Source organism: Symsagittifera roscoffensis, chromosome 1 (assembly GCF_963678635.1).
Source record: "Symsagittifera roscoffensis chromosome 1, txSymRosc1.1, whole genome shotgun sequence".
Classification (NCBI taxonomy): domain Eukaryota; kingdom Metazoa; phylum Xenacoelomorpha; order Acoela; family Convolutidae; genus Symsagittifera; species Symsagittifera roscoffensis.
The window spans coordinates 87,944,088-87,971,346 of NC_087062.1; the positions used below are offsets into that span (position 1 = coordinate 87,944,088).

Consider the following 27,259-nt stretch of genomic DNA (forward strand, 5'->3'; position numbering starts at 1 on the left):
TAAGTAAAAAACTGAAGTCTAAACTGAAGCTTTAAGTCAAAAACCTTTGCTCAGATTCGTTGAACAAAAAAACAAAAACACTGCCTCAGCTATTCAGAGAATTGCCAAAAATTAGAACAACCAAAACTAATTCGATGACGCAATTCATTTATTACACAATATTTTGTACGCGATAGCTTTTTTATCTTATAAATTACGACTTACTTCATAGATTGTAATTTGAGTTTCAGCACTTGATATGCTTTCGATCACTTTTTCAAACGTATGTGTTTTCCTTATGTTTGAAATTTTCCCAAGCAATTTGCTGAATTCATATACAAGTAAATCTTCAACTGAGTAAATCATACGTCGGACTCGCATCTCGTGCACGCTTTCAGATTATCCTTAGGTAAAAAGATTTTTGTTAAATTTTTGTATCCATTCTAAAGTAGATCAGGATTTACAGAAGCGCCATAGAGTAAAACTCTTTACAGTATAAATGGCTCAACAAAAATTTTCTAGAGTTGCAACAGAGTTTTAATTTTGAACAACAATTTGAATTCATACATCTGTCCTGCTGAATAAATTAAACTCGCCTTCTGTTTCAATAAATGCGACTTGTAGGTTAATTCAACATCCAAAGTAAGGAAGAAGTTTTAATTTTTTTTCTTTCACACGACGCAAAATTAGGACATTAAAACAATATAAGTGGAAACCATATTGACAGAAAGACAATTTTTGAGTGAAGAAACCAAAAAAAAATGGAAAAGTTACAAGGCCAGGGGCTATGGATTTACAAAATACAGAAGTAAATCAAAAACACTTTTTTTACATAGCCCAAAAAAAGTTCTTTATATGGCAACTCAGCAGTATACCATAGACAGACACACAATAGGTAAGCAATTTTCATGACGGGAACTTTTTTTAGAAAACAAACAGGTCCTTGCTTGATGTGAGCTTAAAACCTTCGACTTCCCAGGCATATTGGTTACGTCTATGCTAAGCGAACCAGAGACGCTTAAAAAATTGAATACATTATAGATCAAGCTAACGAATGGTTCAAACAATTTATTTAAGCAAATTGTTAACCTTAAAAAACTACATAATCCGATTTGATAACGCTTGCTAGTCGCATGCGTAATAGATTACAGAAAAAAAATTAGGATTTTGGAAGTAGGCTGATGAAAGTTTTTTTTAGTTTTCAGATACCATAGTTTGCTTTTGCAAAACGTGCGCCGACAAAAATTAAGACGACAACCACAATCCCAAACCAGAAAAGGAGCTCCAACATTTTTCAACAAGTTTAATTTAAGAAACTAATTACCACATAAGATGAAACTCGAGAGCTGCATTCCAAAATGAGCATCTTAGCCTGCATGTTACTATGTGCTCAATCTTGTAGATTTTTAAGAAAGTTGTTCGCCAGAAAACAGCATGGTTTCCGGTCACAAGCCAAATGTTCTTGCAAGGGTAAAACAGGCATAAAATCTTTCCAAATATTTTTTTTCAGAAAAAAATCCATCGTTCTAGTTTTGAGAATAGAGTGAAATATACAGCGAAACCTTGTCAAAACATGCTGTAGTGGTGAACTGTTTTAGCTCGAAACAGTTTTCAATCTTGATTATTTTTGGTTAAAAGATGGGGCTTTAAAATAGCCATTTTATGATCAATAATGAGTCCCAAGTTTCCTGTTTTGTCAAAAATGGTTACTCAAAGTTCAAAATCAGTCAGAATAAGAAATTTATTTTTCTGTGTTGGTAAAGTTGACTTCTGAACGATCAAAGTAAGCCCTAAAAAATCCCAAAGCATACAGAGTGCTACTTCTGTAAAAAAAGGGGGACAATGAAGCACTTTGGTTGTCTGGTTTTATGGGGAGGTTTGTCAACCTTGGGGAAAAAAGCTCCACATGCAGTCTGTGTACAATTTTATCCGAGGGATGTCTAAGAAAACATAAAAACAATTGTAACAACTGTTATTTTCACATGCGAGATCAAAAATTTTAATGTAAAATTGATGATACTTTTTCTTGCTTTTCTCTACAAACTGATGCTTTAAGTCTTCCCTTAGTTGCAAAACCTATTAGATTAATTATAAACTTACCAAATAGTGACTTCCGTTTTCTTCCATATACGCACCAATAAGGGTCTGAGTATTGTCACGCGTTTTTTATCGCCACAAAGTTATGTACCACGAAGCCGTACGAAATATATGTGAACTTTTTTGAAACTCCTTGAGTTGCAATTAACAGTGGTTTCTATCGCCAGCTTACAAATTTTGGAAATTTTCATGTGTAGAGTATATTTTTCAGAAAACGCATCTAATTTTCTATTTTGCACGAACCTTTCCAATCATTATTAGGTTAATAATTTTAAATATCCTTTCTGAACAAACCAGAGTCTTTTCACAAACGAAATTTTACGCACTTTTCATTGATTAAAAAAATTTCAGTAAACTTTTTTGTACCTTTCGAACTAGAAGATAGATACTCCGCTTTTAGTTTTTTATATTGAAATTAGATCTGATCTTTAATTTTAGGACTGCCACAGATCTGAAACATGTCTATTAAAAGCTCGCACCTTTTTTAAAATAGCTTCAAAATAGGATCTACTCGCATCAAAAAGGCAGTCTTAAGTTTAAAAAATTTGTTCAGATTTGCTGGCCGAAAAAAAAAACAAAACACTGTCTCAGCTATCCAGAGAATTGCTAAAAATTAGAACAGTCACAACTAATTCAATGGCGCAAATCATGTATTTCACAATATTTTGCACGCGATAGCTTTTTTATCTCATAAACTATGACTTACTTCATAGATTGTAATTTGAATTTCAGGACTTGATATGCTTTCGATCACTTTTTCAACCGTATGTGTTTTCCTAACGTATGAAATTTTCCTGAGCAAATTGCTGAATTCATATACAAGTAAATCTTCAACTGAGTAAATCATAAGTAGAACTCGCATCTCGTGCATAATTATAATTTTTTATATCATTTATGCGAAACCAATTTGAACGCTTGAGATGTAGTAAAAACACTGACAGATCATATTTTGAGGCCATCGTTCCCCTTAAGATCATTAAAAACTGCTATGCAGCATCCACTGTTGACTTATCTTTTGGTATCTAAATCGATTTTTCAAAATTACAGCGAGTTTGGACCAGAAATTGAGTTACTCTTTAGGTAAGTACAGTTTCGATAACTTTAGACAACAGATCAATGTTGGTCTGAAATTTGTGCACTCAATTTCCACTCCCGCTTGAAAAAAAGGTGAAACTTAAGCTTCATTTAGAAGTTTGGGGATACACTGAATCGTGAAGCATCCATTTGTGAATTGCGCCAACGAATACAATTGATTGGCCTATTCTCAAATTGTTTTCCTTATTGAGGTTTTCGGTGCCTGCTGATGTTTTCATGCGCAAACGCAACTTTCAGATCATATAAAGCATTTTTCGTTTCGTTCATTAGTTTCAATTAGCACCATGGTTGCTTGAACGGGCTGCTCGGTTGAGAGGCTCGAAGGCCTGCTGGGTTTTTACTAGGTTTCCTGCGTACAACAACCAAAACTGTGTCAGTCATTATCATCAGAACAGTTTCCGTCTGTTTTGATTTTTTAATTTTCATCAAACATATCAATTCAAGTTTTTTATTTGTTAAAACTGATCTCCAGTTGGTTTTCCTGATTATATTTTTTGCTGTGATGATCTCATGCTTCCATTTTTGTCGATATTTTGTTCCAGGAGTTTTTTTTTTGTTTGGCTCTGTTTCGTTTTGCCTAATTTGTTATCCAGTTATCTGTATGGTTAGTTTTATTTCTCTAAAAGTTTGCAAGGGTATAACTTCAACCAGTGGTTGTTTTATGGAACTGAAACACTTAATCTATTGAATCTCTTTAAGGATGAACTCTTTTCGTTGGAACGATAAAATTTCAGGTCTAGGCACGTATAGTTATCGTTCGATTTAGTAATTGGTCAATAAATTTTTCTCCCTGACTAAGATCTGCGACCCTATATTTGTTCTTACCGAATTTTGAGTTAAATTAGACAGGTGGATAGTAGATTTTTAACAACTGGGCACGCTTGTCATTGCATTCAATTATGCGATCGTTTTGCAAACGTATTTTTAAAAGTATTTCCGTTACACCAGGTTTTGGTTACAGCAAGGAGGACCGGTTTGTCTTTTCTCTCACTGACTAAAAAATCGAAGTATAGAAAGTTTTTGCGAAGTGATCTGATGTTTTATCATTTTTTGAAAAAAAAATCAGCTGGTCTCTTCTCTTTTTTTCCTTTTTTTTCATCTGAGCAGTCTGGCTTTATTTTTCAATATTATTTTCAAAATTGATTTTTTTTGTTCCGAAATATGTTCAACTGTTCTTTTGACTATAATGGGTCGAAATCAACCTCTAAGGGATGTTAATTGGCCACAAAAAATTATCGAAATCAAACACTTCCCATTCAAATGATCTTTTTACTGTTACTTTATTTTCAATGGATCGCGTAATGGCACCCAAACTGAAAACTTGAAACTTTTGTACCACAATTACAAATATTCATTTGATTCAATCGCGGAATCGCAAGAAAAATTAGAGTATTTAAGTGCAATTTTTCCTTGGAAACAGATTGATCAACAAAATTTGGCTCAGGTGGTGGCTGAAAGAAACAAAAAAAGTGATCAAGAGATTGACAGCACAAAGCTACTACCATAATAGTCAGAGGAGCTAGTACCATAACAGTCGAGAGGAGCGGAAACAAAGCAAAACAACTCAATGACTAAGTGAGAAACGACACAAACAATTTTTCTACCTGCAGGTTTTTAAACTTTTCATACAGGGCGTCCTATACGACTGAATGAGCGTCAAAATAGAAAAAATATTCTAATACTAAATTGTCTTCCAATACTTACTTAGCACTGGAAATGGGTTCTCTTCTAAACATAAAATTTTGAAAATAAATTTCGTGAAGATTTAAATTGTTTTGCAACTAAGGAAAGATTCAAAATTTAAATGAAAGGTATTTATATTGCACAGAGAAGCAAGTTTTAATTATTCTTTTTATCTATAAATAAACTATCAGTTTAACTGTAATTTCAAACTTTTAAGTAAGTTTCTACTTATCAGTGAGAGCTATAAAGACGTTTGAAAGTCCATAAAGAAGAGCACCAAAATAAAATTCAAGTCAGGTTGAGTTTTTTTGTTTCAAACATCAAATGAGTCGAGTAATAAAAAAAGGTTTGCTGGCTTATTTTACCAATCGGTTTATCGAACTTCTAAAAGTGAGCTTTCATTATGAGTAGAGATTTCGTCGTTCTCAGAATACTCCATCGACGATTCCACAATTTCGTTCAACTCAGTCACAAACGAAATTTCGTCGCAATGTTCATTTTCGAGGTGATTTTTTAAACTTTCCACAACATCCGTATCAAAATTGCATATTTGACAATGTAGTGATCCGGTTGTTACATCTGATGTGTCGATTTCGGTCTCAGGTTCGCTTTTCACTTCTTGCAGGTGTTTAACTGATGAGTCATTCACGTGTAGCTTTACATGTTCGCGAACTTGACTTTTCCTGGAAAACATTTTACCGCATTTCGGACACAAGTAGGGCTTAATACCCGCATGATGCAATCTCAAATGCTCCTTCAGATTATCTTTTCGGCTGAAATGGTTTCGGCAAATTGGGCACGAGTAAGTTTTTTGACCATTTTTCACTCTAGTCGGAAATCGGGTTCTGTAGAACTCAGTCGGCGGCGACAATGTTCTCGGTGGACACCGAGGAGAGGACGTGTCAGGTGCTGACTTGACTCCACCTGTCAACAGTCGGTCATCAGTTGATGATGGACGCTGTTTTAGGACAACCCTGGCGTCTTCAGACTGGTTTGATAGGGGGTTGGAATAAGACATGGGCAGGGGGGACTGGTTTGTGTCATTGGGTGTGAAATATAAAAGAGGCTTAGAGTGAATCTGCAGCTTGTGGTGTTCCAACTCGGCTCCGAAGAAGAAAGATTGCGGACAATGTTGACATGTGTGCGGCTTTTGAATGTTCTTGTGGTTGACTACGTGCATCTAAACAAGTTTCAAATTTTTTACTAGGCGAAATCAAAAATAATTAGAGCTACATTTGATTTAAAGTTATTCAAAAAGCCATTGGTACTTCAGAGATACCTTTAATTGTAAAGAGTTTTAACTTTTTTTCAAGTTATGATTCAATTTATCAAGATTATTCCACAATGAAGATTTGCCATCAATATGGAAAAAAAATAATTTTAAAAAAAGTGAAATTTGCTTGTTTCTACAACAAATTTTAGGTCTGCATTGATCCATTGTTGTGCTATAACTTAGTCATTTAAATTTTAACCACCCCCCCCCCCCCCCCAGAACAACAAAAAACATTGCATTGTCCCCACCTGTAAGTCACGTGCACTCCTGCAAACGACATGGCAAACTGGACATATGAGTCCGTCCAGGTGTGTGAAGGTGTGTTCAATCAAATGGCACTGGAGTCTGGCAGGAGTGGGGAACAGCTGGCCACACAACTCACACTTGCTGTGACTCGTTCCCTCCTCCTCCACGTGTTGGGCTATGTGAATGTGGATCTCCGTCTCAGAGGCGAACACCTGCAAACCATACGAGTCTTAACCACCATCATAATACGCGGTGTTTGAACAAGAAAAACGTTAATTTTAAATAATTTGATATACAAAAACATTTTAACTTATTAAATTATTAACTTTAATATTTATGCACGAATGATATAAACTACAAACGAGCTGTTCAGCTCTTTATGAAAAACCGTTGTTGTGCGGTGCTCCCTGGTAAACATTACAAGCAATTTATTTGTCACTTTTTGGGGCTGGGAATTGTTGTTTTACTCGCAGAAAATGAACATTTACTTGAAACGTAAGCGAAAGCATATATAGTATTCATTACCAATTTTACATATCAAAATGATAGCGGTCATCATCATTCTCAGTCTCACAATCAAAAGATTACCAATTCAAGACTCGCAATTGTCGTACGTGAAAAACAGCTAAAAAACTGCATGCAGATCAGAGGCACAAAAAATGGTTCTCATAATGAGCGAAGCAAATTGTGTTGTCATATTTTATGCTACAGGTCGTTTTCATTGCCATCCATCACATTTAATCTGTCAATTAATTCCTATCTGTTTTTTCACTAATCATTCTTTTATTTTATCAAGTTAAACATGTCAGATCTTTTTGAATAATTTAAAACAACCAAAAATTGTTGAAACCACATTTTGCTAATTTAGCGAAGCAAAAACTTAAATTGTGCTATAGTTTAATCTTTGCTTCTTAACCAAGAGAACGAGGAAGTAACAATTTAAACATTACTCAAAGCCACTTTTGGCCGATATAAACTTTGCTTTGTTTGAATTCTTAGCTATGATCATGTGGTTTGGTTCCGACTATTTCCTAGGGGTGGAAAGAACTACGACTTTTTTTTCTTCATTTTTTCGTTTTTTTAAACTTAGTTTTGCAAAATTCCAATAAAAAATACCTGGTCGGAAAATTCTGTGTTACTTGCACAGCAAACTAGTACTTCTTGTTTTAACTTCGATTTCATAGACTCTGCTTTTCAAAAAAATCGCTAAAAATTGCAAACTGCATCCATATAAGTTTTTGCATCGAAGTTCGAATCAATACAGAGGAGTTAATTTGCACTTGAAATCAATAATTGTGAAGTTTACAATAGGTCAATTCAATTGACGTACGGTTTCGAGTTAGTCGTTATAGCGCCTATTATTCTGATATTAAAAGTTGCCTTCAATCTTTTATTTCGTAAAATCCACAGATTGATGTGAAATTATGGATTTTTTGGACGAAGTTGATTTTTATCAGACATTTATTTTGAACTTTAGCAGACGATTTGTCAGCATTGTTGAAACAATGGCGTGAGTTTATCGAGCAAGATAATGAAAAATATATGGGATGAAGCATCATAGTAGTAGTAGTAGTAGTAGTAGTATCGATTTCCATTTGGGGTATTCAGAGATATAAGGGTATCTGTTGGGTAAAGTGAGTAGGGGTTGTTAAAAAGTGGAATGTGGAGTCTTTCCGTCTAGTATGTGTCTCATTTAAATCTTTCTAATCACCAGAATCAATTATATTAGCAGGAGAAAGATCTCCATATGTAGCAGACATCTGGGCGTTTTTTCACTTTGCCCGCGCCTCAGATGCGCCCAAAACTGTCCCTTGCCTGTCCCTAATAATAACTTTTTAACCCAACACCCCACACACAAATTCACCCTAACCAAATTGACACAACACAGCTGGCTGGAAAGACGAATAGCCATCTAACCTAATTTAAAAAAAAATTCTCAAAATTTCTAATTTTTTAAAGACTCATAAGAGACGTAATTCCGAATCAAATATTTTTTAAAGTACCATTTCATTTAACTGAATTATTATCTATAAAAAAGATAATTTTCCCTGGAAAATCAAAATTGGTTGAATTTGAGTTCGGCCAGCGGGACAGTTGAGATTTAATTTGGGCTTGTCTTTTAGACAGGGATGATCGGTGGAGCAGATAAAGAGTGGGCAAGATACATTTGAGAAGACAGTTTGAAAGAAATTCGGGCGAAGGGAGGATTTCTGGCTCCACTGTACTCTCCTAATCTCCCTCCATACCTATCACATCATCCACATCCCCTACTTCACTTCCTTTTCCTCCCCACCCTACCACCTAAATCCCCCCCCCCCTACACAGGAAGTTCCACTAGATCAGTAACTCTCCTTTCTCTTTTTATTTTTCTGAACTACCTTACCAATTTTTCTCCCAGTGATCAAAACACAATATTCACAATAGGGAATTGCACATGGTAGCTTTTGAATGAAAACGAAAATCTTGAAAATATCAACAACAGTTCACAGAATATTTATAGGGTTTAGTTGAATTTAGGAAAAATAAATGGGTAATAAGAATTTGGTTTAAGATGCGCACCAGTTTTTAACACACTTTGCGAATGATTAATTATTTTAATCGCGCAATTTGTTTTTGCGTTCTTTCACTTTTGTGACAATTTCGTTCTGGGCATTCTAATTTTACAAGCTTATCAGCGGCACCAAAATAATTAAATCATTAAATTAGAATCACAGCAATTTTTATATGCCCTTGGGTTTCTGAGAGAGCAAGATATTCGCACCCGCAGTAGCATAGATCTGTTTATAACTTGCGGTATGAAAAAATGACGCACTATCGGAATCGGAGCTGAGCTTAACTGACTCCCTAAAGCTACTAATGGTGACAATTTCGCATATCCACTAATGAGTCAATAATGGTCCCTCTCCTCCCCCCCCCCTTATCTATTTTTAACGTTTGAGGAAAAAATTTGGTCAAGAATTTTTGAAGCAGGTCTCACTTTTTGGCATTTGATGCACTGGAATGTTTTGCTCTCTGAGTTATTTTCAGCCGCCTTAATTTGATCTTCGCTCTTTGGTGAAACTGTCAAATGAGCAGTGGTTATGTGACGAATTTGATCATCAATTGAGGCAAATTTTATCTTGCATTTACTGCATGACAATGGCTGGAATTGTGTTGAACCTCGCTGCACAAATGTAGGCGCCAGGGCGGGAATCGAACCGTGGATTGCACCAATGTTCCGGTCTGGAAAAAATTTGGCAGCGGCGCCGCTAGGTGACGATGAGTTATCTGGAACAAAAGGAGGAAAATAAAGCTTGGTTGTAAACATAATCCGATATAAATTATACCATTTGTTGAATAAATAATAAGCAATTGTTCCGTGAAATCAATGAAATCAGTGTTCTGGAAAATTGTAGAATAAACCACCCCCTCTAAATACGATACCTGGTTATGAACTGAACGGAGGATCCTTTCGTCGCCAATTTGTGACGCGCTATTGAATTGCAGCCACCGCTAGACACTGTCAATCAGCCGATTTTGGGACAGAGCGCTCACGCGGTATTAAGTTTATTCATTCCGCAGGGTCTACAAGACTTGATTCTTGTCAGACGGATTTTACAAAGGAAAATGTATCTGTGGCGCTATACTTAGTCAAGTATCATTGTTCACTGAATGATCAACACAAATGCAGCTCCTAAGATTGATCGGTTATTAAATTTGCCAAGTATGGTGATAAGGACTTACCATTTTTGAAGTCGACTGAATTGAGTCTAGACTGGTTAATAAGATGACTGTAGCTGCCAATCAGTCCCCCCAATCCAAACTCTCCCGCCCTCGTCGCCTGGGAATTAGACTTCCCTATCCCCACCAAACCCCCTTCTCCCCCTATCCCTCCCCCCGGCGGCGTGACCGAGTTTCGATTGAGCAGGAGTTGGTGGATGTGTTGATGGTGTTCTGAAGAAGTTTGATTGCTATGGTTGTTTTGCAAGTTCTTTTTGCATTCTCCACAAATGTAGAAAGGGCATCCATTTCCATCAACCTGCAAAATAATTGTTATGAAGAAGTTGAAATAGTAATTTGAAACCATTATAGATCATTTGGATAATTTAAGCGCATACTCATACCTCGAGTAATCAGTTTGAAAATTTGAAAATTCTAATTTGGCTTCTAGTTGAAAATATATTACAATTAAGCTCAGACAATACTAATTTTCTCTATTTTTAGAAAAATTGGGCAAAAAATAATGACCCAAAATTAGACATCTTTGCTATTTATATTCGGCGTTGATTAAGTTATTTTTACGGTAAAACTAATGTTTATATTTGGCGGGGATTATCGGTACAAGAGCCGTTCTTTCATGGAGTCGAAACTAAAGACGAGATGATTAGAAGAGATAGGAAACTATTTTGACCTTGCAGTGGAGGTTGGTTTTGGTCTGGAAGGTCTGGTAGCATACACTGCATCTATACCCTCTGGCAGTGACGTCGATGTGACTGTGGAACTTGGCATGTGTCTGCAATTCGGCCGCCGATGTCAGCGGCTGTTTGCACACTATACACTCCACGTGTTTTTTGTCCCCTCCCCCTACAGACAGCAAGGGGGACAAGTCACTGCCATCTCTATTCCCCTTCGCAGAGTGGGGAGAGGGGGAGGGGCAGAGGGTGGGGGACAGCACGTGTTTATCAAAGTGGGTGAAGAAGTGTTCCTCTGAAGTAAGGGGGAAGTTGCAATGCGTGCAGAGATTGCCAACGTTGATGGCCTAAAACATATGCTTCTTTTATTACAATGAAAAAATAATGTTATTCCTTTATTCTAAAATTGCTGTTACTAAAAAAAACAAATATAGCATATATTTTTCGAGAAGTTTTTAAGTAAAAAATATCAATCATTAACTTCCCTCGAATTCGGTTCATATAAGTTTTTTCTCCAAATTTCGATATTTACATCAAAACGATAAGTTAGCCTTTATCAACTAGTGGGGACCACTCTAACTTTCATATATCCATATATTCATCGGCAAAAATCTGACAAAGAGCAAATATAAAAATGTCAATTCGTCTCATAATGATGGTAACTTTCTAGAAAGGTTAAACTATCAGTAGTAACTTAAACTATCAGTAAATTGTCGAGAAAAAAGTGCCGAAAACAGGAAAGAATTCTATTACCTTGTGTTCGAACATGTGCGCTGCCAAGTTGGAAGGCGAACTGAAGACTGCATTGCACAGCGTGCATCGCGGAGTGCTCAACGTGAACACGTGCGTCCACTTATGTTTCATTAGTTCAAGTTCAGACACGAAACTAGCCTGACACATGCCACATCGTGCAGTTGCCGTCGCGACTCCGGCGATTCGACCCGGAGAAGTCTTTGCAGACGAAAACTTGAACATGAGAGATTCCACCGGCGATTGAGCGGAGCTGTACAAGTCAATTGCAGATCCGAAGTCAAACGAATTGGCACGAGACGTGACCAAATTAGGGCTGATTTTCTGAATTTGTTCACTTTGAGAAGAACCCAGAAGTTCATGCATGTGGAAGGCTTTTATGTGCTGCTCCAGCAAACTGCTCAAGTGGAACACTTTGTCGCAGTAGAGACAATTAAACTGCTTCATGTGAGAGTATATGTGAGTTTGTAGATGTTCTTCAGAATCGCAGATTTTTCCACAAAACATGCATTTCAGCCTATTTTGGGCTAAATTTTTGTCATCCGGGCTCGTTAGTTGGTGGAAGGGCGACCCTCTCTTTAGCATTTCATGGAGCCCTGCAAAAGTGGGGGAGGGAAGAGGTTGCTTTTGTTGGGGGGAGTTAGTTTGTCTGATGAGTTGGAGGTGTTCTTTGAAAATGTGCTTTTCGAAGTCGAGGTCATTAAAGAAACAAGCATTGCACCGCTTGCATCTGTAGCATTGTTTTTTGTTGCTGTGTTGTGCCGCAAAGTGAACCTGAAAAAAATTCGAAGTTAGTATAAGCAAAGCATCGCTTTTATCGCTCAATTTACGATTGACCAAAAACTCCAATCATCAGAAAGCTATTTTAACAAAATACACTTATGTAAATACATGGAAGTATCGCTACTGGAATAAAACGTGATATCATGTGAGGAATTTTCTAAAAGAAGTGGACAAGTCAGTCACACGAAGAACACTTTAGAAGAAGTGAACATTCTAGAAGAAGTACACATTCAGTCACGCGAGAAACATTCTAGAAGTGAACAATCTAGAAGTTTTAGTTACCTGTAGTGATACTTTGTTGTTGAATGTCTCTTGGCAGAGGGAACATGTGAAGAGACACTTGGAGTGGAACTGCATGAGGTGTTGATGCAATCCTTCGCTGCAGGAGAACTTGACGTTCTTGCAGTGGATGCAAGCGAATTCCTGAGGCTGCAACTCACTGGAAACAGAATTTATTATCTACTAAACGAATTTTGATAGTGGAACTCAATTGAAATAAAAAATGATGAAGATATTATGTAATTTCGCCTCTCCAACCTGAAGTGGGAAAACAGATGCATCTGCTTTCCAGTTTCAGACAACGGCAACACAATTCCACACTCGGGACAATTCGACGCCGACCCTCCGCCAGGCAATACTGGCGTCATCAGCCCATTTGACATCGACTGTTTGAGCAAAACTTCAAGATGGGAGTTCATGTGGGTTTGAAGCTCATCTGGAGTTTTAAAACCACCTCGATTGCAATGAGTGCACGTGAAATCATGGTTGTTCACTCGGGTTACTGATTTCTTTGATGTTTCTTTCTCTACCACTGCGGCTTTTTGATAGTCCGGCGATACCTTTGGGGTGGAGTTTGAACTTTTGCGACCTTTGCTAGAGACTTCATTTCTTTCTGAAGAATCTTGGCTCGTTTCAGAGCGAAGCCGTTTTCGACCCTGATCTAAAAAATTTATTATAGTATAACTTTCAAGTTTTTAAATCCAAGAGAAATTACGTCATTTTATTCCAAAAGATAGTCACCTTTTTGAATCAAATTATCAACTGCGAAGCTCAAAGATCCTAAATTTGGACTGTTATGTGAGTTTGTCTTTTCGTCTACGTTGCTAACTTTAATAGTTGACTCTTGTTTCGAATCGTCATTTTCAACACAAGAGGGCGACGTTAATTTGGAACCCTCTAATTGGCTGTTTAACTCGGAGTGTTCCTTGTCCACGTGCGACTTCACGTCATCTTCAGAATGGAATATCTGAGCACACAAAGCGCAGGCTATTTTTTCATTCATAATTTCAGATTTCACTGAAATTTTCTTCAAATCGGCTTCTGATTCAATTTTTTCCGAGTTTGCACTTGACTTTGCAGAGACAGCGGAAGAAGACGATGCAGATGTGGTTGAGATGGTAATAGGGGTCAACGGTGTGTTCGGCTGGCTATCAGCTACCTCTGATTCGTCAATCACTTCGGAAACGAGAAGAGAGAGTTTGAGCTGCTCGAATTTCCTCGCTTCTTCTGCAGTCAGTTGCGGAATTTCTTCGTCTTCTAAAATATCATTTCATTGCACTTATTAGAAAAAAAATGAAGCATTTTTCCACGCAGGAAATTTAGTAATCACCGCTATCGCGTAAAGTTTTCAGCTATTCCGACAAAACACTTCGGCTATTTAAATTTTTTCTTCAAACTCTACCGATGTTTATTGAAAGCGACATAAAAATGATTTTCACCTTCGTTTTGCGATTTGGCCTCCGAAATGACGCGTTTTGTGATCTCCAAAGAATCTTGACTAAAGCTGCTGCCTGGGCTGTGATTATTGTTGTTATTTTGGTGGAAGGCCAAGTAATGATTGTGGATGTCTGCTAATTTATCGAAATGTGTTGATGCACTGGGGGGACATATAGGACAAGCGAAAACTGGCAAGTTGGAGGGACGATTGGGTGTGGCGTTGTTCAGATATGCGGCGACTGAAGCCTCGTTTTGATGAGTTGGGTTCGTCGGCGCCAACCGTGGAGCCAGAAATGGGTTCAAGGTCGCAGGTGCAGGATGGTTAATTGGGAAATTCAATGAATGACTGATTGAATTTGGCGCACCTCTAACTAAAAATTAATTTATAAACAAAATCGATTCGTCAAATTGATCAAAATTTTTGTTATTAGCGCTCTATTGTCCAGTTTGATAATAAAATCATTATTTATGTTACCTTTCTGTCGTGCAAAAAAACTTATATTATTTGAAATATCCGTTGTATTACGTATCAATCAGGTATAAAAAGAACTGACTGCTGGTACTCACTCGGTGAAATTAGATCTGGAAGGCCTGGCAGTTGATTGACTCCTAACTTTTCGTCCCTGCTTGAGATAGGACTATTCAGTACGTTTGGAGGCGAGCTCCGAATCGGTGAAATAGAACTCAGCTGCCCTTGTACGCCTGAAAAATGAGACAATTTATTTACAAAGATAGAAAATTTTGATTTGTTTTTGCTTTTATGCTCATGAAATTTATCAAAGAGAAGACTTGTTTCATATCTTTAAGCATTAAAAACTTAGCTAAGGTATCATGAATGAACTTTTCTGGTGTTTACAAAGCGTGATATGTTCGCAATTTTTAATGATTTCACAGATAAAAGAAGAAATGTGAACACAAGAGCTCGTTCACAAACTGGAGAGATCTAGGGAGACTTTAATCTTAAATTATTCACGAGCGCCTCGCATACTCTCTCCTCAATGCGATCATTTGCGCAATGTGAAGATGATAAAATTGAGGAAATAAAACTGAATTGGGTCGAGATTGATAAACTTGCTTAAATTAATAGTATCACACGTGTCAAATGATGGCACTACAAGAAGATTTCTCAGCAAGAAAGACAAATAATTAAAACATTCAGGTGCCATCAGCGCAAACTTAGTATTTCAACTTCACTCGAAGCGAAAAATAATCAAACACCTGGTTGATTTCGGGAGTCAATCAAGTTTTTTACTACTGTTCAAAAAATCTTCACAATATTAAAAGTAAGAATTCAGAATTTTTCGCAGCAAATATTTGTGATAAAAATGTAAGTTCAATGACAAAACGTACCGGGTTTGTTTGAGGGAAGCTTCAAAGATTCCAAAGAATGGCGAGAAGGTAAAGCCGCTGGGAATCCCGGAAGGCCTGGGTGGGGCGGAGGTAGAAACTGGCTCGGAGGCGACAGCTGGTTCGGAGCAAATCGAGAAAACAAATTAGGATTCGGTCGAAAAAGAGGCGAAGGATTTCCCAGCCTCGGGAACAGATAGTTTTGGGCACATAGAGCCGAGAAAGCTGCACTATTAGTTGACTGCAAAAGTAGATTCGGGTTCGGCAAATGATTCGCCTGCGCGTGAAAACTCGGACTTCTAAGAGTCTCGTGTGTTAGCTGACTGGGCGATTTCAATGAAGGTGGAGTTAAAATCAGATTCGCTTGTTTAGCACTAGTAGAATTATTCAGAGGCGAACTCGCGCGTCTCTTTAAATTAGTTCCATTTTGATAATCTTGATTTTTGTTTTCAGAACTCGGTTTTGTTTTGACGTCTTCAGTATTTCCCTCAGAACTGATAGACTTCTCTTCCTGAGAGCTTCGGTTTGATAAAGTTGGTAACTTGATAGAGTTATTTAGAGCGTTCAAACTGGCGCCTAAGATTGAAGAGTTTCCCTGTGGCAGGTTTGGTAACGCAGGAACTGCTGAATTTTGAGGTCCACCGTTTCCGTTTAAAGATAACAAATTTCTCGAGTTAAGCTGGTGGAGATGATTCAGCGCTAAGCTGTTGTTTAGACTGGCGTTTAGAAACTGCTGCTGATTAAAGTTGAGATTTCCCAAGGCGGATCTGAGTTGGCTGTTGTGCAGTTGCTGATTTTGTTGGCTTTGGAGGAAGTTCTGGTTTTGGATATTCTGGATAAACTGACTGTGGTTGAAAGAGGATGCGAGATTGTTCAGAAGAGAAAATGACTGTTGTTGTTGGTGTTGATTTTTGGCTAAAATTATCAGATACTCAATAATGTTTCATGTAATATTGCAGTAGTAAATTGGAATTAAAATGATTTGAATAGAAAAGTCGAAAAATCATCTTATCAATTTGGCAGCCCATTTCCTAAAACAAAGCCTAGGGGCGCAAAGAACTCAATTAGTTCACATTTTTCATCAATATTTCGCTGAAAGATCATATTTATGGAGTATTCCGATGGCTCTTTGTACCTGATCCATCCATGCGTTCTTAACTATTTGATTAATTTGCAATACGTATACTTTTCATTTGGATAATTACAAATTGAGTAGTAGAAAAATTATCAAAATACCTGCTGGCGATTCACTATTGTTGACAACGCTTCCATTCGAGTGCTGGACTATCTGGGCTAGCGTCGGTCCGACAGTGTTTCTGTGATGTTGCAGTAGGCGAGAGTTCGCACCGCCCACGATACCAGATATTGAGCTTGGTAAGCTGCTTATTGCAGATGCGTTTGATGAATTTGAACCTCCGTTGAATGAAGTGACGTTTGAAGCAGAGTTAGCAGCTGCAGCGGCGGCGGCAGCAGAAGCGACGACGTTGGCAAGATTCAAATTAAGATTGTGCTGTTGTAATTGTATCTGCTGCTGCTGTTGCGTTTGGGCAGCATTGGCTGTAGCATTAGGCGCAGTTGCCGAGGAGCTGGTGATAGTATTAATACTGCTGCTAGTAATGGTACTAATGGCGCTGTTATTACTGGTAGACTGGCCGTGGCAATGTTCGCTGTTGAAAGTAAGTTGGTGGTGGTTGTGGTGGTTGTTGTGAATTTGGAGACTGTGAATATGATTTGTGTTGTTGGTTGCGGCAACTGAGGCTGCGGAGACTACGACTGCCTGTGGGGGGATAGAACAAGAGATAGAAGAGTGAGCGAATAGAGAGTGTCTATGTAGCTCCCCCGCTGAGGCGAACACGGCCGGACACCGCAGGCAGCGCACCAGGTGAGCCCCCAGACCCCCCTGAGTGTGCCAGCTGGCCCCCCTGTGATGGCTCTGCGTGTGGGCAGTCAGGGCCGCCATTGTCGTATAGCCTACACATACAACACACACGTTGCACAACACAAATTACACAGTCTAACCTACAGAAAGGATCAAATCGCACTCAAATCAGATCTAATGCACAGTAGCACTTTGAGAAATAGAAAGTGTAGATTGAAGAAAGACTAAAAATGACACAAAAATGTGTCAAAAACTGTGTCGCCGCTCTCAACTAGGGGTCAAATGGCCGCACTTTTCAATAAAACAGGCGAAAACTAAATGTTTAAAAACAGCAAACTTCGTATTAGTAAATATATTTTTTCGAAGTTTTAAATTTGATTGAATGCGGAGAAAGGGGAATTCGTACTTTCTCCATCGATGAAAAACTTTTTTTAGTCCTGAAATTTTAATAAAAAATGAAGTGACTAAGATTGAATGATTGAAATGCATCGTCCCAGTGAGCAGTCGGCTGAAAAGTGTCCTATTGATCAGCCGTGCTGTTTTGAGAGGATAAATTAGGAGGGAGGGCAGGAGCAAGGAAGCTGTAATGTCTCTTCTGTTGTGCATTCGAACATTGGGTTGGAATCGGAACCAACTCAGCCTAGCAGTAACAATTGGCACCTTAACATCCAACCCTCTCAACTAACACAATCTCTAATTAGCATAATTTCAATAGTTTTCTTCATTAAAAATTTTGAAATAAATTGCATCAATGTATCGGAAAATTTTTTGAGCAAAAAATGCAAAAATTAGAACAAATTGGTCTCATGTATAGAGTCTTGAATTAGGCTAAGTGTTTACTCTGCGTAATAAAAGGTTCTATGCTGCGGGGAGACTTCCGACTGAGTAAGCGGCGGGTGTTCCGTGTAGAGCAGCGGTTGTGCCGGCCGGTCGGCGTGATCTCTTTCTTGTCACCCTCATTACTGAGTAGCTTCGATCGCAAGCAGCGTATGCAGACTACTAACACTGTGCGACTGTGCTTGGCTTGGTGCAAGTATTTGGTCATTTGTTCCTATTTCAAACTGAATTGAACATGTTACCTGCCCTCAGGGAAAAAAATTCGCTTAAAATCCTCCCAATTCAAAATATGGTATCTAAAAAACTAAATTCTAGTCTGGAAAATCCTAGCACGGAACAGATATTATAAGGGCGAAGATTTCATATCCGTTGATAAATTTAAAAAAAAAATTGGACAATGGTATGAAATGTCTAAGATTAATTCCAGGAACTATCATCAACAAATGTTTCTCACCTTTGAAATAACACTGGAAGCAGCTCCAAAAATAATTAAATTTTCTAAAAATTATAAAAAATTGCCTTTAAATAAAATGACAATGCTTTCTGCAAAAAAGCGACAACGCGTTTTTCCGAGAATTTCGGTCGAAAATGTCAATTGGTTTGGGTAATTATGAATTCGGAATTAAAGCCAAAGGAACAATAATAAAGCATCGGTGTCTAATTTAAAGCGAAGCTGTGGATCTCCAGTTGACAGAAGAGAGCAAGGCGGAGGGGTTAATGGGGCCCATATTAGTGCTGGAGTTGGAGGACAGCTTAGCACGGATCCAATTAGGATTAGGTTGATCCCCTGTCTCTTATCAATCAGCACAACCACTCAAGGGGAGATTCAACTACCACTTTTCCTGTCTTCTTACCAAATACTCACGCTCAACTAGCAGACTGACTCAATTGACATAAATTATCTTTTGAACTGACCGTGCATGACATCGTGATGACCGTGCAATAACCATCAATTGATAAGTCACCGCCAAGAGCAAGTTTAAGACACAATTGCAGATGATTATATAATTTTCAAGGATCACAATTTAAAAATTTCCTCGCTCGTATTCTTCGCTAACACAATCACAAATTTTCCTCTTTTGAAAATTCACTGTCAAAGTTGACTGACAACGAGCGGAGAAAAAAATCCTTCGACTTCTCAAGCAAGTTAAAAAAAACAGAAAAACGAAGCATAGTTTTTAGGGCAAAGATTGCTTTCGTCTTTATTCTCTCTCGGCTAGGTTTCCAATGCCCTGTTGGTGTCATATTCAGAGTACATGTGGGGCTAGTTTCAGATGCAAATCTGTCCTATTACCTTCACAACATTCCCAATCCCCCCACAGGTGAAGTGAAAATCCACTAGGGGTGAAAATAAAGAGGACGTCCCAGGGGTCCCAAAACAAAACACTTGTTTACTCTCCAAACTAAGATCCCTATCACTCACCCCTCAATCTGATCCTCATTAAGCCCGCTTGACACCACTTAGAGCCACACTTCACACAAGGGGTCCCCACACTGAAGCCCCCTTCGCTTACCAGAATTATAAAAATACTATAGAGCACCAATGGGATCAAACTAACGTGATTGAATCAAGAAAAACAACTGGAGAGCTGACTAGATTTGAAGCTCGTTCATAAGTGACTTGTATTAAATTGAACTAAATTAAATTTATGGTGAGCTTAATTGATAAAATTTTACAGCGATTTATTAATTAGTTAGAGCAGTCAGTCAATGTGTAATGTGTTTGGGAAAAAATCATTAACAAGCCATTGAAAAGACAAGACTACTTTGAGTTTCTAAGCCAGGATCTACTTAACAATATCCCTCCCCCTTTTAAGAAAACGTCGAGTTTTTGGCCAATCAAAATGCAGCAAAATTCGAATTCTCAATACAAGCTCTAGTGCTAATTTACTGTTTTTATTTATAGGGGTGGAAATTCTTTAGTAGATACAATAGAGGGAGGGGGGAGAGATTGTTAAGTAGATCCCTAAGCTAATTGCAGATTACCAATAAAAGTAGGTTCTATTTTGGCATTCAGCTTAGTTTGATGTCACATTTTTCAGACTTTCGTGATTGATCAATATATTTAATTTTGAGGGCACAGCGCGAAGAGAAAAATGGTATATTTCAGGCGAGCCTTGGTATATTTCAGGCGATCGCCCCCCCCCCCCCCCCCCCCAAAAAATATTGGGGGGGGGGCTTGAAATATGGTTGAATTACTGACCTCTGCTGCAGATGAGGCACTGGAAGGGTTTGGTGGAGTTGTGTGTCTTCAAGTGGATCTTCAGATGGTCACTGCGGGAGAAACAAGCGGTGCAGATGGTACACGCATACCTCTTGTCCCCTGAAACACACACAAAAAAAAATTTATAACTCAAAACTCATAATAACCTTAAACTACAAACTCATTAATATAAAAATGGGTGGGGTTGACGTTATCAACTTAAAACAACATTCGATTCAATTACGTTTTCAAACTTGAAAAACCGAGATTTCATTCTCGAGAAGTTTGGAATATTTTTGGTAGGAGGCACTTTCATCAATTGATAAAATGGCCCATTATCAAGGTAAAATTAATCTGGTTCAATTTGCGAGTTAATTAGTCGAAACTATTGAGTGAACAGTTTTAACAAGGGTCACACTTGCAAAATATTCAAGCAGTTTAAGAACTTTCCACAGAAGAAGGGCTGGGAAACTAGTTTATTAATTCCCTCTTTAACACTAAAACTTGAGCAGAGGGCATCTAAATATGGACTTGAACAGGAAAAATGAGGTTTTAAAAAATCTTTAATGACTGGGCGGATTTCGAAATCCTATAATGCACAGACACTTGTGCTAGCCGCGGTCTCTCGAGTAGCGCCAGAAAGCACTGCTATTGGTGTAAACAAAAAGGCTCCACAAACAAACTAGCCGCTAAAGATCAAAACAGGAAGTGAAAAATTAATAAAGAAGTTGATAGGAAAAACATTCAGAAAGAAAATTGTCGCCAAAAATCCTGGTTTATCTGAACTGACAGATATCATTTTTGACACTTGAAAGTTAATAATGATATGGGAGTGCTTTGTGCAAATGAAGACAGAAACTCTATTTTAATAAATCAAAAACAGAGGTTCATTCGTTTCTATTTGGAAATCCACGGAGTTGATCCAAAAAAGACAAAAATTGTAACAAAAAAATTCAAATTTGACGTAAAAATTGAACGGGAGCCAAATTTGCAGACCTGGGGTCTGTTCCGTTGTACGGCGAAAAAATATATATTTTTGACAATTTTGAAAATGGGAATAAGTCAGATGAATATGCTCAATTCTGATTGCCTGAAAATGAAACCAGCCGAGACAAAAGCTGGAAATCATTATAAAATTGAACAGTAGCGGATTTAGGGGGGGGGTGCGGACTCCTTTCCTTCAGGGATTTGACCCCCTGCCGACCTAAAGGGTCCCCCCTTTGTACTATTTTGAGATATCCATTTTTTGCTGACTGTTTTGGTTGACTGTTTGGCTCTTTCAATTTTTTTGGAAAGTTCGCCCCCCCTCGAAAAATTCAAAGATCCGCGCCTGATACCGAAGCTCATTTCGCCGAAAAATACAAAAATGAAATAAAAAAACATTATTGAATAAAAATAGTTAACATTCAAAAGGTTCAATTGATTCTATTAGACAAATTTTTTTACCTGGAAAAAGTCTCTATCCCAATTTGAGAACGCTTACAAGTCGAAAGCGCAAAGATTATCCAAATTCGACAAAACGCGATCAATAGATATCTTAAATTTAAAATTTATTCCGCTGAGAATTCTGAAAATAGAAAGTTTTTCAAAACTAAAAACAATCACTCTTTTTTTCGCGCCATTCGGTTGTTTGTTTTTGGAGTGTATAATAAGCTTTATATTTATCATTTGACTTTGATTTGAATTTGTAATAAAATCTTAAGTAACAAACGCCGAAAAATCATTTTTCGAAGAACAACTTCTAATACTTTGTCCTGACACAAACAAGACCTGAATAAGTGATAAATCATTTCGTTCATTACCACTTGAAAAGCACAAAAACGACGATTTTAAAAAGAGAAACTGACTTCAAACTTTAAACAGCCCATAAGCAGTTTTTCTCCTTCGTGGATAAAAAACCTTATTTCTATCTAGTTCTTTTGCATGATAATCAGAATGAAAAAATCTAAATTACCAGTGTGTAGTCTGACGTGTCTGTCTCTACTGCGCTTGTGTTTGAAGTATCTCTGGCAATAGTCGCACTGGTAGGGCATAGCATCACTGTGCACTTGCTCGTGTCTTTTCAAGTAGCTCAACCGAGAGAACATCTTGTCGCAGTACAGACAGCCGAAAGGCGTACAGGCCTCGTCTGTCTCTCGGTACTGACCCCCTCCATACCCTGAAAAAATAGACTCCTTGAAAAAGAAGATTCAAAAAGAACAATTCATAATGGATGTATTGGTACCTTGGTAATAACTTTTCAAGGTACTAATAAACTAGAGGCACGCTAAAGCTGGAGATACCTGTTTGGCAATTTTTGATTTTGTTGTACTGATGCGGGATGAATTAGTTAATTTCAAAAAATTTTTAAAAGTAAAACTTCAAAAATTGAGGTTCGCCCAAAACCTTAGTTGTTGCTCTATTAAAATGACGTTTTTTCCTCTACGCAAAAACTGATGGCAATATGAAATAATAATATTTGTTGATAATTTATTTAAATAGTATACATGGTCTCTCAATATCAGTCTGCGTTTGAAGATTTTCGATCGGATCACTGTAAGTGAAAGTGGGAAGAATCTTTGGATTCGGAGGAGGTTTTTTCACGCAAATCATGAGCTGGAAACAAACGCCACATGGAGGCAAAGAATGTATCATATTGAAAGCCTTTCAGTCTTGATTCGATCTGGAAGGATATCATTTTCTCGCGATCTTCTTGAGAAGATCTTTTTCTGCGATCTTTCGAAGAGAATATCGTATTCGATTGGAGTCTGGCCAATTCAATCATTCATCAATGGTTTTTTATTTGGAACTTAGAAAAATATCCGTTCGTCAGTCGCTGTCAGTTTTCCAATTATCAAATTCGAACAAATTTAAAAAAAAAGTTTTTTTATCAGTTTTATTTAGAAGCCATACGCAGCTATAGCTTCTGAAAAACCACTTGGCCTTGTAAAACTTTGTTCAAAAAAATATCACAAAATGGTTCAAAAAATACCATTTATCGCTTTACGTTTTCAGTTCACAATGTATGTTTTTCGTGTAACCAAAATATTCCTCTAAGCTAGGAAGCAGAAAAAATAACAATAATTTCTAATCAGTTGAAAGCCTAGTGGTACCAACGGCCTCCTAAACCAATCGCTTGTGTCATTGACTGTATTCGCTAATTTGTGTCACTGCCTACTTTCTTTTGTCTCTCTGATCTTTCTCCTCATTTTTCAGTCGGGCATCGTCCCGCCTCGTTTCAAACGGCTTCACGCCGAGTGGGTACGAACAAAGAGGAGCTGCGCGACAATTTAGGTGTCCTTTGTCGTTTATTGAGATCGCAGACTATCTGTTGTCATAAATTGGTGCCGACTTTACGCTTCAGAACTCAACCAGCAAAAAATCGCATATGGAACGATCCGAACAAATTTATATCGCAATCGAAATATTTTATGCACAAATTTTACTTTCTAACTAAAAAATGTAAAGCTGTTAGTTAAAAATATGAATTCCAAACTTTTTCCAGAACAAAACTTTCTTTTGATAGTTGAAATTATCAAATATTGAAGCGGAAAAGAGTAAATATTTGATGTTTACATGTATTTTTCTTTTGTCAATCAAAAATAGATCTTTCATGGGAGAAAAATATAAGGAGCTAATTAATATTTCTTCTAAGTAGCATGGCTGGATTTAAAAATGTTTGAGAGAGGCAGTATCTAGGAGAGCAGATATATTTGTGCGTTAATTAGACTCTTAATGTTGACCCTTGAAAAAAATCCACCTTGATTTAAAAAATTAATAGCCTGTTTAGAGATTTAATTTAGCTCAACGGCATTTGAAAACACATCGAGATTCGATTTTGAGGAGTATTTCTTGCTTTCTATTTAAATAAGTCGAAAGGTTATCGATTTTTGAGGGAAACTAGGGCTTCAGTGACAAGCTCGCAAAAAAAAACAATCATAATTTTATTAGCGATTAAATAAAAAATAATCTCAAAAATTGGTAATTTTAGTTCTTACTTATTATGAGCAAAAAATTGATATTTGCTTCCAATTAACCTGAAGAACGAAAATCTAGTAAGAAAGAGAAACCAGTCAAGCTGAAATCAATTGAATATCGCAAAAATGGCAAAATCGACTTATAACTCGGTAAACCAAACTTAATACAACATCAGGAATTTTCCACATTTTCATTCCAGAATTTTGGTCAACTATGCATTTAATAACAGAATCGGGAGGAAAAAGGGGGAAAAACAGAGTAGCGTCGCGAAGTCTTAGCGTCTCTTTGTTCAGTAGCAGACGACAGCTCCGCCGCAATGCAATTGCAAAGAAAGACAGGTCCCCACTTGTGAATGTATGTGTGTGCGCGTGTGTGTGTTTGGACACAAATTCAGTTGCATTGTGTTCAAAGAGGGGAGGGAAGGGAGACGGGATGTTGTTGTGCTAAGTGGAGACACATTTCCGGCTCTTCTTCTTCTTTTCGTGACTTCTTATTTGGCCATTCATGGCCAGACACTGAAGTAACGCCAGCACCAAACATCAAACAAACCAAAAAAAGTTTCACTTTTATTTTTAATCGAAACTCAAAACTGACCACCACAAAAACATTTAACAAATTTAGATTTAAACATAACCTGAAAATTCCAGAACAATAAAAAATAAACAATTTTTTTTAGAAAAAAATAAAAGAAACGAAGTAATTTACAGACCACTTTTTGCAATCTATGTTTATTCACATCATCTATCTTTCTCTGTTTATAGTGATGGATTAGGATTACTCTGGCCGGCTGAAGAAGTTCGGCGCCAATTGCATTTCGGTCAGATAACTATTAAAAAGATTATATCACAATCCCTATTAGTTTGTTTCTGAGTTGTGAATTAATAACAGCATGATATTTTAGGCTAGTTGAGTAGGCTAATTGGACATTTTGAGCAGTAGGCTTGTTGAGCAGTATGGTATATGAGATGAAGTTCGGACTTGTCGCCAGGAGCGGATTTGAAGGAGACAAACATTCTGGTCCTTTCATAAAATGACATCCAAATTAATCTTTGATAACTAGCCGGACTGGAGCTGCGATCGATCTGCTAGTGGCAAATGCAGATCCCCTTTGTTCTCATTCAAAAGCCGATCAATCCGACAAGCGACCGAACAATACATGGGCAGGTCTGCTTTCATCGGAGAGCAAACTTCGTACAGACAAAATGAATGGAATGGCAGCGGCGCTGAAAAGTGAAGAAAATTAAGAGAGATAAATAATCCGATTTTGGTGACGCAACAAAACATTCTGGTCCACCGCCGCAGCTTCCAGTCTCGCTCTGTTATCTGCCACCGTCGCCGCAAAACTTATTTAACTATAATTCGATCCAAAACTTAAACTAAGACAGAAGAAAGCCAATCAGTGATCAGCTTACCAGGTGTCAGGGTTACTTCTTGTGCTCTAGATAGATGTTTCACGGAATTAAAGAAAACATCAATTCGTAGTTTTCATCTGAAATTTGGAAAAAAACAAAGCATTTTTGCATTAACTTAATAATTAATGAAACGATCTTGCTTCTCTGCCTAGCTAGTATTTTCTAAGCTCAAAAAGCTTGTTCAATCTACTAGAGCCATAAAAATCTCTCTTTTTTTGTAAATAAAACCAAATTCTCAATCAAGGGAGCCGATGCTGTAGGTCAATTCAATATCAGATGACTGTCATTGATCAATTGGTGATCAAGACTCAAGCTATTTGTCTTCACGGATGCACTCCATTTGACCGCCCTTAAATTTATTAGAAACACTATTTTCCATAAAAAATGTCTTTCAATTTAAAGTCTTAAAATCAGTCTGAAAATTTCAATATTTAAAATAATTTATGAGCAAATTATTTCAACTTTTATAAGCAATAGAGCAGCTTAGTTTCCTGAAAGCACAAAAAGACGTCTAACGCGCCATATAATATACAGTACTGGCGCGCCATGCATCATAAAGCAAGATGAGCGAAGTAGTGCTCAACATTGGGCGAGAAGAGAGGGGGAAGTTATGTCAAACTATCAGTTATCGTGCAATCCCCCATCTTGGAGACGAATATCCCAGATTTGCATCTTTTTATAGCGATTTGGGGGATGTAACAGCATATAAAACAATCGCAGCGAGATTATCGCAGGCACTGTTTTTACCGAGACGTGTTCAATGATTAATTAGATGGAAATTTGGATGTGATTTTGAGCGTGATAAGTTATGAATAGTTGATGGGTTGTTATGGCAGGTAGTTTAGTAACATTCTCACCTGCGGAGTTCTGTAGCATCTCCTCCCCCTCCCCTTCTGCGTCTGCGAGAGAAGAGTCCCCCAATGATTTGTTGACATCGGTGCCCACATCTGAACAAAAACTTGAGAAGTTGCTTAAACGTACTTGAAGCAATCCAAATACGGTAAAGGATCATAAACACTAAACATCCGTCAACAAAATATGATGAGAGTGTAATTTAAGCAAGATTTTTTTGCTGCGAAAGTAATTAGAAAAAAACTCAGCCTTTTTTTAGACCAGCCAATTTGATTTATTGAGATACATCAAAATTTCAGAATGGTCCTTTTTTTCAAAAAAAAATTCTAGTCCAGGCAATTTTATTCAAAAAAAAGTCTATTTGAGTCGGTTTACATCAAAAAATAGCGTTTTGGGCGGGCTCTCTCCCTTGCAATTATTATATATTGACGCTAACGCTGCATTTAGAAACATTTTTTGGAGTCGGTTAGCCAAAACCATGAAACAAATTAGTGTAATCGTAAAAAAAATTGACAACTAATTTGAATCTCAAGTCAATTAAAAGGTAGGTACTTCGGTCAAATTTAGAACATTTCAGCTTAATTTACACTAGTTTCAGAAACAGCTTCACTAAACTATGGTATTCGTCGCAACCACCAAGCTAATCATGAAGCCATCAGACTGAAAAATGAAGTGTTCATTCGATCATCGGGTGAAACGGACTGATCAATCAAAATGAGTCTGCAGACGGTGATTTATTATCTGCGTCATCCTTGTGCT

The 27,259-nt window shown here is 37.4% G+C and overlaps 1 protein-coding gene across 2 annotated transcripts; it reads right to left on the bottom strand.

The window, feature by feature from the left end:
• Positions 1–4,955: 4,955 nt before the first annotated feature.
• On the bottom strand, positions 4,956–26,546 carry LOC134851646 (uncharacterized). 2 transcript variants are annotated; one of them, XM_063867825.1, is made up of 16 exons: positions 26,506–26,546; positions 22,234–22,437; positions 20,280–20,399; positions 16,597–17,331; positions 15,364–16,275; positions 14,581–14,715; positions 14,016–14,384; positions 13,318–13,833; positions 12,835–13,237; positions 12,580–12,736; positions 11,518–12,288; positions 10,764–11,111; positions 10,097–10,391; positions 9,351–9,640; positions 6,376–6,585; positions 4,956–6,034 (listed from the first exon to the last, which is right to left on the bottom strand). In XM_063867825.1, exons 1-16 carry the CDS (start codon positions 26,522–26,524, stop codon positions 5,228–5,230), a joined length of 6,291 nt encoding a protein of 2,096 aa, XP_063723895.1. In that variant the 5' UTR covers positions 26,525–26,546; the 3' UTR covers positions 4,956–5,227. The 2 variants fall into 2 exon arrangements, with proteins under 2 accessions (XP_063723895.1, XP_063723902.1); XM_063867832.1 differs by lacking the exons at positions 20,280–20,399; positions 22,234–22,437; positions 26,506–26,546 and adding an exon at positions 18,531–18,777.
• Between the last annotated feature and the right edge of the window lie 713 nt (positions 26,547–27,259).

What these genes read in the sequence shown, in the direction of transcription:
- LOC134851646 (XM_063867825.1), bottom strand. An exon ending in CAATAGTGAATCGCCAGCAG is followed by an intron (nt 16,276 to 16,596) that starts GTATTTTGATAA and finishes TGATAATTTTAG; the next exon opens with CCAAAAATCAACACCAACAA. An exon ending in AGTGCATCAAATGCCAAAAA is followed by an intron (nt 6,586 to 9,350) that starts GTGAGACCTGCT and finishes TATGGTTTGCAG; the next exon opens with GTGTTCGCCTCTGAGACGGA.